The 14584-nt window shown below is 52.4% G+C and overlaps 8 protein-coding genes across 8 annotated transcripts; 6 read left to right on the forward strand and 2 right to left on the reverse strand.

Moving 5' to 3' along the window:
* Positions 1–474: 474 nt before the first annotated feature.
* Positions 475–1482, forward strand: SNOG_13631 (hypothetical protein; the record flags this gene model as incomplete). The annotated part of the gene is made up of 2 exons (XM_001803785.1): positions 475–1159; positions 1244–1482. The coding sequence occupies 2 exons, from the start codon at positions 475–477 to the stop codon at positions 1480–1482; spliced, it is 924 nt and encodes a 307-aa protein (XP_001803837.1).
* A 435-nt stretch (positions 1483–1917) lies between these two features.
* Positions 1918–2663, forward strand: SNOG_13632 (hypothetical protein). The gene is made up of 4 exons (XM_001803786.1): positions 1918–1935; positions 1986–2099; positions 2183–2257; positions 2335–2663. Exons 2-4 carry the CDS (start codon positions 1995–1997, stop codon positions 2449–2451), a joined length of 297 nt encoding a protein of 98 aa, XP_001803838.1. The 5' UTR covers positions 1918–1935; positions 1986–1994; the 3' UTR covers positions 2452–2663.
* Positions 2664–3398: 735 nt separating this feature from the next.
* Positions 3399–5299, reverse strand: SNOG_13633 (hypothetical protein; the record flags this gene model as incomplete). The annotated part of the gene is made up of 4 exons (XM_001803787.1): positions 3399–4499; positions 4724–4846; positions 4904–4996; positions 5249–5299. 4 exons carry the CDS (start codon positions 5297–5299, stop codon positions 3498–3500), a joined length of 1269 nt encoding a protein of 422 aa, XP_001803839.1. The 3' UTR covers positions 3399–3497.
* A 1669-nt stretch (positions 5300–6968) lies between these two features.
* On the forward strand, positions 6969–7788 carry SNOG_13634 (hypothetical protein; the record flags this gene model as incomplete). Its single annotated transcript, XM_001803788.1, has 3 exons — positions 6969–6996; positions 7048–7344; positions 7397–7788. The coding sequence occupies 3 exons, from the start codon at positions 6969–6971 to the stop codon at positions 7786–7788; spliced, it is 717 nt and encodes a 238-aa protein (XP_001803840.1).
* Positions 7789–9652: 1864 nt separating this feature from the next.
* On the forward strand, positions 9653–11570 carry SNOG_13635 (hypothetical protein; the record flags this gene model as incomplete). Its single annotated transcript, XM_001803789.1, has 5 exons — positions 9653–9788; positions 9829–9845; positions 9906–10049; positions 10100–10831; positions 11331–11570. The coding sequence occupies 5 exons, from the start codon at positions 9653–9655 to the stop codon at positions 11568–11570; spliced, it is 1269 nt and encodes a 422-aa protein (XP_001803841.1).
* On the reverse strand, positions 11202–11786 carry SNOG_13636 (hypothetical protein; the record flags this gene model as incomplete). The annotated part of the gene is made up of 2 exons (XM_001803790.1): positions 11202–11555; positions 11607–11786. The coding sequence occupies 2 exons, from the start codon at positions 11784–11786 to the stop codon at positions 11202–11204; spliced, it is 534 nt and encodes a 177-aa protein (XP_001803842.1).
* A 1185-nt stretch (positions 11787–12971) lies between these two features.
* Positions 12972–13685, forward strand: SNOG_13637 (hypothetical protein; the record flags this gene model as incomplete). The annotated part of the gene is made up of 1 exon (XM_001803791.1): positions 12972–13685. The coding sequence occupies one exon, from the start codon at positions 12972–12974 to the stop codon at positions 13683–13685; it is 714 nt and encodes a 237-aa protein (XP_001803843.1).
* A 229-nt stretch (positions 13686–13914) lies between these two features.
* Positions 13915–14391, forward strand: SNOG_13638 (hypothetical protein; the record flags this gene model as incomplete). Its single annotated transcript, XM_001803792.1, has 2 exons — positions 13915–14084; positions 14217–14391. The coding sequence occupies 2 exons, from the start codon at positions 13915–13917 to the stop codon at positions 14389–14391; spliced, it is 345 nt and encodes a 114-aa protein (XP_001803844.1).
* Positions 14392–14584: the final 193 nt, after the last annotated feature.

A 14584-nucleotide genomic window follows, 5' to 3' on the forward strand; every position in this document is an offset into this window, starting at 1 on the left:
CACTCACTATTTAGCTTCAGGTATGGCTCCGCCGCTGCCACCAGTCTCGACCTGGTCTCCTGCGGCAGTATATAATACTTGTAGTTGCCGTCCGCCGTGAGTGTTGTTCCGAGTTCAACAGCCACCATGACAGACCCAATCTTGAACGACATCTCCCACAGACGCTTCAACTTACTGCGAGGAAGCTGGATACTAGTCTCGCCGCACCGGACCAAGCGACCATGGCAGTAGGTGTGACTCGCGTGGCCGATGGGAATATGCTAAACGGATGTAGGGGTATGCAAGAGTCACCGTCCAAGACCACACTCCCTGAGTACGACAATGAGGTAGGACCAACTTCCGCTAGTCCGTGAAAGTGACGGTCAAGTTGACATCCGTCAGTGCTATCTGTGCCCTGGAAACACGCGCGCCAATGGCGAGCACAATCCCAAGTTTGACCATACATTTGTATTCGTCAATGACTACAGTGCGGTCATGGAAGAGCAGGCCGATTATCAACCAAGCTCGAAAGATGGATCACTGGCCTCTCGACTCCTGCGCGCCGAAGCCGTCACTGGAAAGTGTTATGTAATCTGCTTTTCTCCATCTCACAACCTCACCCTGGCGGATATGACACCAGCCCAGATCGTTCCGATCATTGAGACTTGGACCAATATCTATGCTGCACATCTGGATCCCAAGTCAGTATTAGCGAAACTTGCTGCCACTATGGTAATCCCAGCACTCTCGCAGGCCGCACTTTCTCCACCAAGTGCGCAGTACAGATACATGCAGATCTTCGAAAACAAAGGCTCTGCCATGGGCTGCTCAAATCCACATCCACACGGCCAGGTCTGGACGACGACATCATTACCAGAAGAGCCTGCCATGGAATTGCAACAACTGATCAAATACAGGAGCGAGCAAGGCGGTGCACACATGTTGGTAGACTACTCCGCCTTGGAGTCACAAGAGAAGACGCGGACCGTGTTCGAGAACGAAGGGTTCTGGGCCGGTGTACCGTACTGGGGTGTCTGGCCATTCGAGATTCTTCTCACAAGCAAGCAACACAAGCGCTCGTTGGTGGACTTTACCAAGGAGGAGCGTGCGCAGCTAGCAGAGTGCATTGCAGAGGTAACACGGCGGTACGACAACCTCTTCGAGACGCAGTTTCCGTACAGTAAGTGCTCTTTCGGGTTAACGTCGACCGAAATGCCGACTAACATTACCCTAGGCATGGGTCTACATCAAGCACCTCTAACAGGCACGGAGGAGGAGATTGAGTGCAGTCACTTCCACATCCACTTCTATCCACCACTGCTCCGTAGCGCGACGATCCGCAAGTTCCAGGTCGGATACGAAATGATGGCGGAGCCTCAGCGTGACATCACTCCCGAGCAGGCAGCAGAGCGCTTGCGAGGCTGTGGTGGTGAGCTCTACCGCAAGAAGCTGGTTGATTCCCCGAAGCTGAATGGTGTGAATGGTGTAAACGGCCATCATTGAGAAGACTGTAGGAGCATGGTCGGGCTGATTGCTTTTTGCTTCGGTCGATGTTTCGCAACTTGCATAGCAGCGTTGTGGTTGGTATAGCAGCACTATTCGAGGGGAGCATCACTGCACGAAGGATGAGCAGTTATACCCTATATTTATGTAGCAGCCTCGAGCATTTCGTCGCATATAATGGCGGGCCGCCAGGGCGTTGGTTGGGTGCAAAATAAGCACAACCTTAACAAACATCATTTTTAACCTGTCCTTGAACGATACCTACCACCAGCCTCATAATTCAGGCATATCAGTATATCCGGCATCCCACTACAAATCTTGTACCTGGTGTGTTCTCGACCAGCCGACGTCATCCGCACCTGCCCATGTGCCCCACTCCAACCTGCTTCTCGACCCCGCCATCAACCCTCCCGAGCTCTCACCCAAACAACACCAAACCTTTACACATCAAATGTCAGTCTTCTCTGCAACACCGACTGCATCCACGCGACTAAACATTACAGACAATCAAAATGCCCGGCGCAAAGTTCACCGAGACGTACGAGAAGGTCAGCAAGATGGGCGAGAAGCTCAAGGCTGCTGGCAAGTCTGGACCCAGCAACGACGAGCAGCTACACGTACGTTTCCGACATGTTCCCAAATCTGAGCTGTATCTCTAGGAATTTTATACGCACATTTGCTAACATATCTTACCTTCCAGCTCTACGCGTACGCCAAGGTCGCCCAGGGCCAGGACTTCAGCGCCGCGAAGAAGCCCGGCATGTTCGACTTGACTGTACGTCTACACCATACGTCCCCGACTCACCCTACACATGTCTCGAATCGGTAGTGGCAGGACTAACACATTCACAGGGTAAGGCCAAGTACAACAAGTGGAAGGAGGTCGTCGATGCTGGTACCAGCCAGCAGGAGGCTGAGGACAAATACGTCGAGTTGGGCGAGCAGCTTGTGGCCAAGTACGATTCTTAGATTCTGAAAGGAGGATAGGAATGCGGAATGTGGCTGGCATACATACGTATAAATGAATGAGTGCATGCTCCAAGGAAAGTCGTGAAGGTGTGAAGTACAAGGTTATGCTCCTGGGGTGACACTCTTGGATGAGACTGACTTGGAAGTTCTCCGTCTTTCTCCATTTCGATCGTTCACATACGCAATTCTATATCTTAAAAATCCGCACAAGAGACTGTCATTGCATGAATAACACGTGTCTGAAATCGCAATCGATGTACACGCAATCGAATGCACCGACACGCGGTGAGGACAAATGACAGTGCTGATCAAGCTTACACAAGTACTTCTATCAATCGCGACAAAACACCACTTTAGCCAAATCATCCTCGACTGCTCTTTGCTTCACTTGTAACACACATATGCTCCTCACCAACTAGTATATTTAGATATACCTCCCACAAAGCTTCCGAGACACAGTTCTTACAGCTCTTTTTCTCAACCCGATCCCGATCCCCTTCCAAATGCTACTCATCCCACTCCCTCACCTCAACCCGGCGTCTGCCCCACAGGCGTCCACTGATTCATCCACCTCCCCACCATCCTCGCCACAGACTTCCTCAAACGACTCTGGTAGTAGTCGCACAAGGCGGCGCCATGGGAATTTTTCTTATTGGCAAGGGTGAAGTTTCGCGAGTGACAGCGGGAGTAGGCGCAGCGCCTGGTTGGTCCACATATGCGCGCGGTAATGCAACAGTGCATGGATGGTGGGTTGAGAGTGTGATGTGCAGAGACTTGGTAGGGAAGTAGATTTGGAATGGGAAGGGAATGCAATGGGATGGAAGGGGATGGTTAGCAGTGGGAGTGAAAGGGAAGAGAGGTGATGGAATGGAGGCGAGAGGTGAACATGGGTGTGGTTTCACTCACTGTTGGATATCATCTCAAGGCATGTCTTTGGTAGCCTCGTCGGTCGAGCGCGTACTAGCAATTTACTCGGCGTTTTGAAACCAACTTTTCAGAACTACCTTTTTTCTTCCAAATGACTTTCCATTCGTCTGCCGCCAATCCTATGCCGACTGCGTGATAAATTTTTGGTCGTCATCTTGCGTTTTGATGTCCTGCCGAATGGGCAAAGCCACCCCGTAGTCCGTTATGATAGAAGGCGGTTCGCGATAGAAGACATTGATGAGACCACTGTCTCCCACTCCCACAACCCACTGGCCACACCTACTCCATCCAAAGTGACGAAACGGAAAATTGTACTTTGGTACTTCGATGATCTTGTCTGCCTTGATGGACGTGAACGGATCGCCGATACCCCGGTTACGTTTCGGCTCCTGGTACTTCTTCTTCGTCTTCCTCTTGCGCCTTGTCGTGCCCGACCCAGTGCTTGTAACAGACGATGCATTGGAGAAGGTGCTCTCCTCACGTACGTGTCGTGGAAGGCCCAGTGGTATCGCCTTGCTAGATTGAATCCAATCATCGCCAGTGCCAGCTCCCTCAAGTCGCTGCAGGTCCCAGAAGAAAGCCTTACTCTTTTCGTTGCCGGCAACAAGGATGGGGTGGTGCCCGAGCTCATGGAAGATGGAGAATCGCATGTAGAAGTTGTTCGTGTAGGGTAGTTCGAACTGAAGCAGTCTTTGGAAGCGACCTCCCCAAGCAGACCGCGTGTTCGAGGTGGAGTTGGCAGGGATCGTGACAGGAGTTTTGCTGCTTATCGCTATTGAGGTAGGTATAGGGGCGTGCGGAATTTGTTCACTGTCCGAGCTGAACCCATCGATCTTCCACATGATGATCTTGTCTTCGCGACACGCATGACTGAAGATTAGGTCGTTATACCATTGTATACAATCCACAAAGTCGGTATGTACTTCTGTAGTAGTGAAATGAGGATAGTGGATCAATGCGGGCTTGTCCGTGCCCACGTGCTCACTCAGATCATTGGGTACTTGCCACATATTGATCTTGGTGTCTACCCCAGCAGACAAGATGAAGCGGCCCTTTGGATGGTACGCTATGGTCAAGACTTGGTCTTTGTGACCCTGGCCAAAGCAAATGGCGGCCAGTGGCTGCTTCTTATGAGCCGGATCAAGACTCCATATTCGAACGGTATGGTCGATACTGCAAGACGCCAGAATGGTAGGATTTATGGGGGACACTGCAAGGTCGTTGATGCACTTGGAAAGATTAGATGACGCCGTCAATTAGGCGTATTGAACTCACGTCGCCATGTCCTATCAACGTCTGTTTTTTTGGTCAGTAGATATCGCGCCACCAGAATGACACAACGCACCGCCACAAGTTCTTTCTTCGCAATGTTGAAGACCTTGATCTGATGGGTTGCATCGCCAGCCACGCAAAGTAGTGGGTCGCCATTCTCGGCTTGCGACCAGGTCAGGCTGTTGTAACAGATGGGCTACAAAAATGGAAATAATTAGCGAAGCAGTGATGTTAAACGGTGTGAGCGATGTACCTGGCCGTCTGGGGTTTCATGCTCCTCGTTCTCATACCAGTAGAGGATCTCGATGGTGCGATTGTTTTCCAGTACACAGCGGCAGACAATAAGCTAGGCCTATCAGCTATGCAGCAACACGAGCACGAAGGGGTACACACATGAGGACCGCCGCATACGGCAAACACGGGGTCGAGGCCTGGTAGGGTGTAGGGATAAAATTCCACGTCAAAAACAGTGGCTTTGGAGGTTAGTGGTGGAAGAGCGGTGGAGGCTTGACAGGTCTCACTAGAGTTGAGTTCTGGTTTAGTTTGACCCTAGAGCTGTCAATTGTAGGCTAAGGGTCTGCATGGGAGCCTGACGCACACCTAGTCTGATAGTGGCTCTGAGCGAGGGTAGGTCGCAGAGGCTGGCCATGACGCAAGACGCGTACGGAGCAGCTCGGTATGGATGCAGTAGGGCAATTGCTGCCGGGGCGGACGCTCGTGGGAGACGTTGGGCAGGGTGCAGTGGTGCCAATCGGAACAATGCAGGCGAAGAAGCAGTTAGCGGCGTGGGCCGCTTCGTGTAGGTGGCCGGGCGCTGCAGCTGGTAGCCGTGGACGGAGTAGGCCAGGCGGTGGGAACCACTTCACCGCCGAGCACAATGGGCGAGGGCGCAAGGTTGCAAGGTTGCAAGGTTGCCCTGGTCTGTGAACGCGCACTGGGCGAGAGTGCGTCCAATTGCTGGTGGTTTGGTGGTTGAACAGTTAGGAAACGTGAGGGGCTTGGCGGCATGCCATCGGCGATGGTCGACGACGAAGAAGGAAGTCGAGGAACTAGGCAGGTACGACCAATTTGCAGCTGTGACGGCCATGTCGAACCCGACGGACGGCCCGCTGCGAGCAAACAGCAAACAGCAAACGTTGCGAGCACTCGCCTCCAGGCACACAAGCATTCACGTCCATGGCGACGACGGGTCTCAGCGACTCAGCGACTCAGCGACTCAGCGACGGCACTTTGGGTGCCATAGACAGTACCGACGTCAGCGTGGCGCCGTGGGGCAGGCTACAGAAGACGCCACGCGAGCGGCAGCAAACTCCCCTTCGAATGACAGCCCTGGGGCTCTGGAGGGATGGATAGAGTGCAGTTCGCCTAGGGCTTCGGGCGGTGCACTGGTGGCACGCCTTCCAAGGTTGTCTGACTGAAGCGCGACACGGGACTTTCGCACGTACGACTACCACTGCGACTGCAATTGGCAACTCCCCGTACGCGAACCTCGACCTCGTTCGCAAGAATGGCCTGATACTCTCCTCAACGCCTTCACGACCCTCTGCCCCGCGCCCCGCGCCCCAGTTGCAGCCACGGCCTCAGCCTGCGTTGCCCGTTGTGCGGCGATCCTCCAGCCAGGGTTGGTCAGCGTAACCTCTTTTCCGCCTGCTGCGCGCTCAGCCCAGGAACATCCTACTGAGTCGTCGTCGCGCCCACACACTGCACCTGCCACGCCGACCCTGCCTGCTTCCCTGCAACTTCTCCCGCACCCCTGCCTGGCCTCGCCGCCGAGACGCTCACGCTCCAGCAATCCCCAGCAGTTGCACCGCGCTCCCGTTGCCGCGCACTCGCCCGCTGCTGATTTGCGCTCCAGAGGAACCGCTCCTGCGAATCTTGGCCTGGCCCTAGCTGCTCTGGGAAAGAACCTTCATTCCCAGACCCAGATCCTTCTCATATAAACTCTGCACCGCGACATCCACGTCACACCCAACTCTGCCCTACTGTAGTGCACAAGCCTCGCCTGCTCGCTTCTCCATCACCAGGTCTACACGCGGTGACTCCCACTAACCCCGTGTTCTGGCGCCTGTTGCCGCGTGAAACTGTGCTCGCCAACCTTAAGCGGACGTTGGCTACCGTACACCCTGCCTGCCATTGTGCCACTTGGACCCTGCGTACTCTAGTAGGCACCTGGCCCTCCTCGGAGCCACGCTTTCTTCTCCTCGCACTTCTTTACCGCTGGGCCCAGAGCGAATTATTAGATTCGACTTCGGCTGGACAGTAGCGGTAGAGCAAGGCAGGAACGAACCGACCTCCCTGACAGGCCCAATCTCGCCACCATGGATACCACTTTTATTACCATTCACGGTAAGCTTCACGTGCCGTGCCGCATTTACTAAGGCCATTCTGACCCTGCAGATCTCACCGACGATGCTCATATCCTGTACTCTTCAGACTCAATCGTTGACATTCTCGGCCATACGCCTGATGAGGTCGTCAATAGATCTGTATGGCACTTCTTCCATCCCGAAGAGCTGCCGCTTGCCAAAGCCCAGCACAGCCGGGGTGTGCGTCTTGACAAGGCTGCAGTCTTGTCGTACTGTCGTTTGAAAAACAGACAGGGTGACTGGGTGGGATGCGAGTGCTGCTTCTCTATTGTCTACGATGTCATGGTCTGCTGCACCAGTATCTACAGGGCTGGTATGCAGAGCCAGAGTAAGCTACACCTCCTATTCGACACATGCTACTCCCATACTGACTGCTGCAGAGCGAGCGATCGAGGCCCCCATTGTTCGCAAGCTGTTTGCCTCTTCGCCAAAGGACCCGCGATACCACATGTTGTCGCATCTGTCCAGCAAGTTTGATCTTGGCCCTGAGCGCCAGACTCACGAGCCCCGTGCTGCACTTTTCCTGAATCGGTTCACGCGAACTTTGACAGTCATGTACGCCACCAGCGGAATCGAGCAAATCATCGGCATCTCTGGAGAAGAGATGAAAGGAAAGAGCTTCTACTATTGCATCGCTGACAACTGCCTGAACGATGCAGTGCGCTGTCTCGAGTCAGCCAAAGGCAACGATTCTATTGCCTACATGCGCTTCTTCTTCCGGGACCCGCGCCAGCCCGATCCGCCTGGGGGGGGACATGACCTCCGACGATAGCGAAGACGACATCATGACCGACGTAACAAGCTCTGATGAAGACGAGTCTGACGTCAGCGTCACCCACGATCCGTCCACTTCATACGAGCCCAACTCGCGAAGCCTTTCGCGTCCGGATCATGACATTTATGAGCACCCTTCACTTCCGCGCGTAGAGTCCGGCGATAGTGTCCTCCCAAGGGACACCCACCATGGCGTATTTGGGGAGCATGCTGCGAACAGATCGTCTGCGTCCTCTGTGCCGAGTTCCCCTGACTCCGAGCCTCGCGACGGGTTGATTGAACTTGAGGCTGTTGTTTCTTGCACCTCTGACGGACTCGTCGTTTGTCTGCGTCGCGCCCGTCCGCTCATACCTGGGACGTTGCCAGTCTCGCAGCCAGCACCATACAATGGTATCTATGCGGCACCTTGGGCTGCACAACCACTCTTCCATCCTGCCCCACAGCAGTACCCTCCTTATCCTTTGGGGGCTGTACACCCACAAATGCAGCAGGCAGCACCATCGCTACAGTTCCAGAATGCCTTCATGCAAAGCATTCGCGATGTCGCCGTCTTCGCCTGGGCCCTTACAGGTATCAACGGCAGCCTCGCAGAGTATGCTCGAGGTACCCCGATAGGCGAGTCTCAGCCACCAGAGGGTTTGCCTGTGTGGAACCCTCTACCTGACCCGAACGCGTTCGGGAAACTTTCTGCAACACCATCGGGATACGTCTCGGGCTCAGCCAGTAGCTCTTCGAGCAAAGATCCGTTCGGTTTTGGAGATCCGGGGCTTAGCTGAAAGCCTCGCTCAATATGGCATTGATGATATGATAGCCAGAAATCTATGGAAACCACTTCCCAGCTCGACGATTGCAAGGTCTCTTGACGGGGTCTCAAGCCCAGTAACATCCGCGCCTTGAGAATATTAGACAAAATGGCGAAACATTGATGGTCTTCAGTGGGCGATGGACGCATGATGGCAAGCGGGTCATGCTTCAAATTTGCGATGACGATGGTATGCTTTACGGCCAACATTCTCCTTTCTGATTCATCATCCGGAATGGTAAGAAAAAAAATTCCAAACATATTAGAGATCTCCACTCCTGTAATGGACGTCAACTCACCTTTGAAAACTTCTGTGAACAATAACGATTTGAAGTATCGGGATAACACTCATTCACTTAGGAGAGAATGCGACTAGCTGCAGCGAAGCGCTGCCGATTTGTCCCTGTCGTATTTGGCGGCTGCGCTTTCGCTTAACATCCATGTGGTTCCTATTCTTGGGTGTCGGGCGGCCCATCCCAGCACCGCCCACTACAAAAGTCTATTTATCGCTACCCATGTAGAAAGCCTCAGCACAAGTGCCTTGAAGACAGCATGTACAGAATGCTTTGCAAAGTTCGAGTGCTGAAACCACTGCTATGATCTCAATTACAGTGCGGGAAAGCCAACCACTTTGTCTGTTCTTTGTGGCCCGGCCACTGAAGTCACGTTTTGCTTTCATTTCATTGTCACGCCCAGGGCGGAGGCTAGATCTCCATTGCTGACGACGAATAGGGGAGGCAGTTTTACGCCTTTGCCGCGTTGGATAGGAATATAGCCTTCGCTAGTGTTTATTTCAGTTGTTGGTCATTTTAGGTCGCCGATGCACTTCGCCTTGTTGCTACGCCACATATTTGCGGCGATATGTACCCTGAGCTCGACTCGCTGCGTGACGTTTGACTTGACTCACTCTGCGGATGGCATATTATTCCATCTTGATCACTAACAAACGCACAAAAATGAATCAAAATACTTTCAAGACGAGGCCACGCACAGCGAGGTCTTCATCATGGCTTCGCACACTCGTCGTCACCTCGTTCCTCTTCACACTACTTCCCGCAGTATGTCTGGCACAAGAGAGCACATCCAATTCTGGAGCATCGGTTACAGCAAATGCACGAGCACCAGATACTTCGTCGAGTGCAACAATCCGACCAAGCTCTACAAGCTCAGCGCCACCGCAAACACATACAGTTCAGGTCGGTTTAGCGGATCATAAGTTTGTCCCGGACGTCACAGAGGCCAAGATTGGTGATGTAAGTTGTATCTGAGACTCTTAAGCCCTCTCGTGAACAAGTCATACTAACCCACAACAGACTGTCGAGTTCCGCTTCTATCCCACCAACCACAGCGTCGTCCGCGCAGAGTACAACTTCCCCTGCATACCCTATGAGATGACCGGGAACAACAAGCAAGGCTTCTTCTCCGGCTTCAACGCCGTGAGCAAAGTCCTCGACGACGTATGTCCACCATCCATCTCTCTCACCCAGTATCCACTAACTTCTCCAAGGCTCCAAGATACTCTATCAAAATCAACGACACAAACCCCATTTACTTCTACTGCTCCGCCCCCGGCTCCTGCATCACATACGGCATGGTCGGCGCTATTAACCCCAACTCCAGCACCCCGATCTCCACTCAACAGACAAAAGCCAAGGACAGCGCATACATGCTGAATCCCGGCGAGCCTTTCCCCGCTGAATCTCCCCTGCCCCCGAATCTGCCCAGCTCAACATCCGTCCCGATCGCCGTCGCCCCTCAGAAACACTCCGCCCTCAGCCCCGGCGCCATCGCGGGTATCGTCATCGCAGCACTCAGTGTCGTTGCGCTGGCTGCGGGATTATTCTTCTTCATGGGCAGGAGCAAGAGCCTCAAAGATGAAGTCAACCGGAAATCTACACATCTAGGCGGGGGACTACAATCTCCCGCCCCAGGACAGGTATGCAGTCCCACGCCTCAAATGCAGCAACAAGGCTACTTCGATGCGAAATATACTCCACAGCTGCAACCACAGCCATACGTCCTCTCCCCCCCAGGTCACCCAGCGTACTCCATGCCACAGACACCATCGACGTACAGCGAGCCACAGGAATTGCCGCTGAACACGACGACGCAGAAGTTTGGCGCATATGGGTTGCAGGAGCAGCGGCTAAGTTCGGCGCCACCGTATGGGTGGCATGTTAATGCGGCGCCAGCGGAGATGGAGGGGACACCTGGAAGGGAGGAGATTAAATGGGAAGAGGTGAGTAATCGGGGGAGTGGGGCTGGGAGGAGGATGTTTTGATACTTTGTCTATGCTAGGCGTTCGCATGTAGTACGGTAGATAGAAGTAATGTTGTCATATTCACATTCAATCAGAGCATATTGTGTATATAGAAAAGACTTCTTGTATATTTTGTTTCGGTAGCTTATCAAACGAGTGCAGAGCAAACCGTTCCCACATAAATCCAAAGCGGGACCTGCATCACAAACACAGCTACAGCCACTGCATCCTCCCGCCCGGTTCCATCCGCCATTTCCACCACCCGTTCCCGTCTTGTACGACCACGCCCCTCGCCAATGGTTCAAGCCTATCGAAATTAGATGGCGCAGCACGCTACAAACAAGTTCAATCATACCAAAATAACAAGGACAGTCAACACGACCAGCCACAACATGATCCAACGGTGCCCGAGCAACTGCACGAGCCTGCCGATAGCAAGACCATTCTGTAAAGTCGTGGCGCAGACGATGAGCCGCAGCCACGCGATCAGTGCGACCGCAGCCATGTCGCTCATCACAAAGCGCAGAATGCGCTCCACGGTGTCCATGAGACGGTTGACGTCTGCGAGAAGAACCCAGATATGCCCAGCAGCTTCGAGACACGCAGATCCCACCGCGAGGGATCTGTCCGAGGTGATGCCCAGCTGAACGCGCAGAGCGAGTGGGAGGGCAGCGAAGGCTCGAGATTTGAACGGTGCGGTAAGCTGGGTGGTGATTAGATGGTTATCGCGAGTGGTGGATGGACGGGGACGCACGTGGCTGGACTGGTGCTTGAGATCGTTGAGTACTTTAAACCAGTAGGGAATGTTGATGGAGGGGAGGTTGAGAGATAAGGTTGACGTTGTTGCGTGACATGCATCGATAACTTCTGTCTTGTATCGGCCGTACACGATGGCTAATAGCGCGCACATGAGAACGATCTGGAGGAAGTTCATTGTGGCTCGGTAAAGGACGATTGTTGTTGTAGGAATTTCGTCGTATGACTACAGTGTTGGAGGAGTCGGGAGAAGTGTTATGAAAAGCTATCTATGGCCATATACTCAAGTTTATACCTCCCACTTAGGTGTCTTGCGTACTTCAATCTTAAGGTCTCACGGGAGGCAGGCGAAACACGCGGGAAGGAGAGGTTCGTTTGGTCGCACACTGGACGATCGCCGCAAAAGGTGGAGCCGGGTGGTCGATGGTCAAGAAGCAAATGGATGCTGGGTGTTTACCACCACCGAGAAATGCTGGGTGTTTACCACCACCGAGAAATGCTGGAAGAAGTGGCAATGCACACGGGAAGTAGCTGAGAGACAGGGGTAGTATGGCACCGGGGAAGCGGTACGGCAGCTGAAGGTCATCTAACAGTGGGGAACCTGTTCCAACGCATCGGTCATAAAGGTGAAAAGATGAGACACGACCAATTGCTGCTAGGTTTTTGGGATCTACGCATCGGGGCCGTGGTTGATGTGTTCGTTTGAAGTCTGAGACCCCGTTCCTTGAATTTCCTGTCGATTCGCAACTACCCGCAAGAAATCAGGGTGGGACACCCCTAGCGAGAAGGAAAACTAGAACCTGTGAGCTGAAAGCCGTTAGCTGCTATGTTTAACTTTGTTGCTCTGATCATCGGCGTCTGGCACAGATGTGCCCAAATTCTCATGCACTAACGCTATACTAAGACACCCAAGCCTGACATTGAGGTATCATCACAACTCTCCGCACAGATCATCATGACTCTTGTGACACTCCCACTATCCGACAAGACAAACATTCTATCTGTGGACGATTGCATCCATCTATGCTTACGGCGCTCAAGGCCGCAATTATCCATCCTTTCCAATTTGTCTTAGATCCATATAGCAGCTCTTTATCAGTTTCACATACTGAACTTATGCCAAAAGGGCGTATCCATCTCGTTCTCGACGATTCGCTGTTCGTCTTTTCGTCTTCACTATCTCTGCGTTTACTCGTCTCAGACTCAACGACTAGGTAAACATGCAACAGTCACATCTGACACTCTGAGACATAGGAAGCATTGTATAAGTTCTGGAATCATGTCGAGCTATGTTATGATTTTTCCATGTTCACTTGATTGTTGCTGATCCGCCTCCTCACTTTCATCCAAAAGTGAGCTTACTATGCCTTATCTGCATACAACCTCTACTCGGGAGAGCGTTCAATCTTCCCAGCAAATGCAAACTGACACGATCTGGTCAGCATCGTCTTACAATCAGGACGAGAAAATCAACACCTCAACTAGCGTCTACAGACCCTTTCCTCAGGACGTGTGGGAAGACAGTATCGTTCATTGGATCAAGAAACACGAGATTACACTCCATAATACAGTACTCCTCACAGAACGCAAGCCATACGACGCTGCGACTCGCAAGTCAGATACAGAAGTCTTGAGTCATTGGGCTTCAACAGAAGCTAAATCTGTATCCAATTGGCATCCTGTAAGCTCCACCATAATGCTATTCTACAAGGTCACTAACATGTTCTTCAGAGGCGGGCCACATGATTTCACAGGCCGGCCTCCCAACACGGTCCCGGATCTACTCCACGTTACCTTGGTCTACCATCCGGAAACACCTTACCAGACAACATATCACGTATACTACGGGAGGCATGGTGCAGACGAACTTCTCATCAAACATGTCACCAAAATGGAGGAGGGTGATATTAAATTACACCTTCAGCCGTACCGTCCCCCACCACCAACTCTAATCTTCACGGCGCAACCCGACACCGCCAACTGCGTCGCCGCACAAGAATCCCAAACACCACGATCTCCTATGATGGGACCACACCAATATTCAGCCGTGCTCCAAGATCTTCACCTAGCCAGATAAACAACCATCTGTCCTTTGATCCAGGCCCGCGATTTAGTGTACCACTGGGACACATGTCACAGACGCGTGGCCAAGAACAGCCTGTTCTTGAAGTATGCCATGCTGATATTTGCTTTTCTTTGCTTCTTTACCTGCTGTCTTTGTATCCCGAGAACTGGCATGGTCAATCTATCGCTTTGCGCCGCTTTCTTCTTACCTGCTGCTGTTCTTTATACTCCGAGGAACTACCATGGCCATTTCATCGCTTATCGCTGTTTTCTACCCACCCACCGTTTTAATACCCTTCGATCCACCACATTCATTCACCGCTGTAGGAGTTTTGCTTAAGCTCCTGACCACCATGCTCCATTTGCCTTCCTTCGAGGCCCTAACCAGTCCATTACCTACGTCTCTTTTCTCGTATGTATAATGGCATATAGTTGACTCTTCATACAATCAATAATATTGCCTAACTTTGGTTGCGCGATGATAGCAGTACTTGACGTAAACGTTCGCATTTGAGAGTCTCTGCAGGGACACTCTCTGGTGTAGCGTTGATGACTATCGAGATATTGAAGCAGATGACCCTGAGCTCAACATGTGGGTGTTGGACTTTGAGCTCGCGGCGACTGATCGAGAGCACGAGATACATACTCTGGTGGAGGATGAAGGAGACATTGAAGGATGGAGGTTGGAGGATAGTAGACGGACCCCGATGCGTATGTAGGATGGAGGAGATTAGGTGGGAGAAAGAGAGTGAGGCGTTTGTTTGTGGTTTTGTAGATAAGAGGTAGTGTGTTCATATTCACATTACAAGTACACATATCCTCATTATTGTGTGTAGAAAAGACTTCTTGTTTCTTTTATTTATGGTTAACTTGTTCGAAACTTTCGTATCCGCGCGAGTTTCGCTTGCGGTC

Source organism: Parastagonospora nodorum (assembly GCF_000146915.1).
Source record: "Parastagonospora nodorum SN15 chromosome Unknown scaffold_27, whole genome shotgun sequence".
Classification (NCBI taxonomy): Eukaryota; Fungi; Ascomycota; class Dothideomycetes; order Pleosporales; family Phaeosphaeriaceae; genus Parastagonospora; species Parastagonospora nodorum.

Excerpts from the sequence above, each read along its gene's own strand:
- SNOG_13632 (XM_001803786.1), top strand. The coding sequence starts at position 1,995 with ATGCCCGGCGCAAAGTTCACCGAGACGTACGAGAAGGTCAGCAAGATG. Across the intron at positions 2,100-2,182 it reads GCAACGACGAGCAGCTACAC|CTCTACGCGTACGCCAAGGT; the intron begins GTACGTTTCCGA and ends CTTACCTTCCAG. Across the intron at positions 2,258-2,334 it reads CCGGCATGTTCGACTTGACT|GGTAAGGCCAAGTACAACAA; the intron begins GTACGTCTACAC and ends ACACATTCACAG.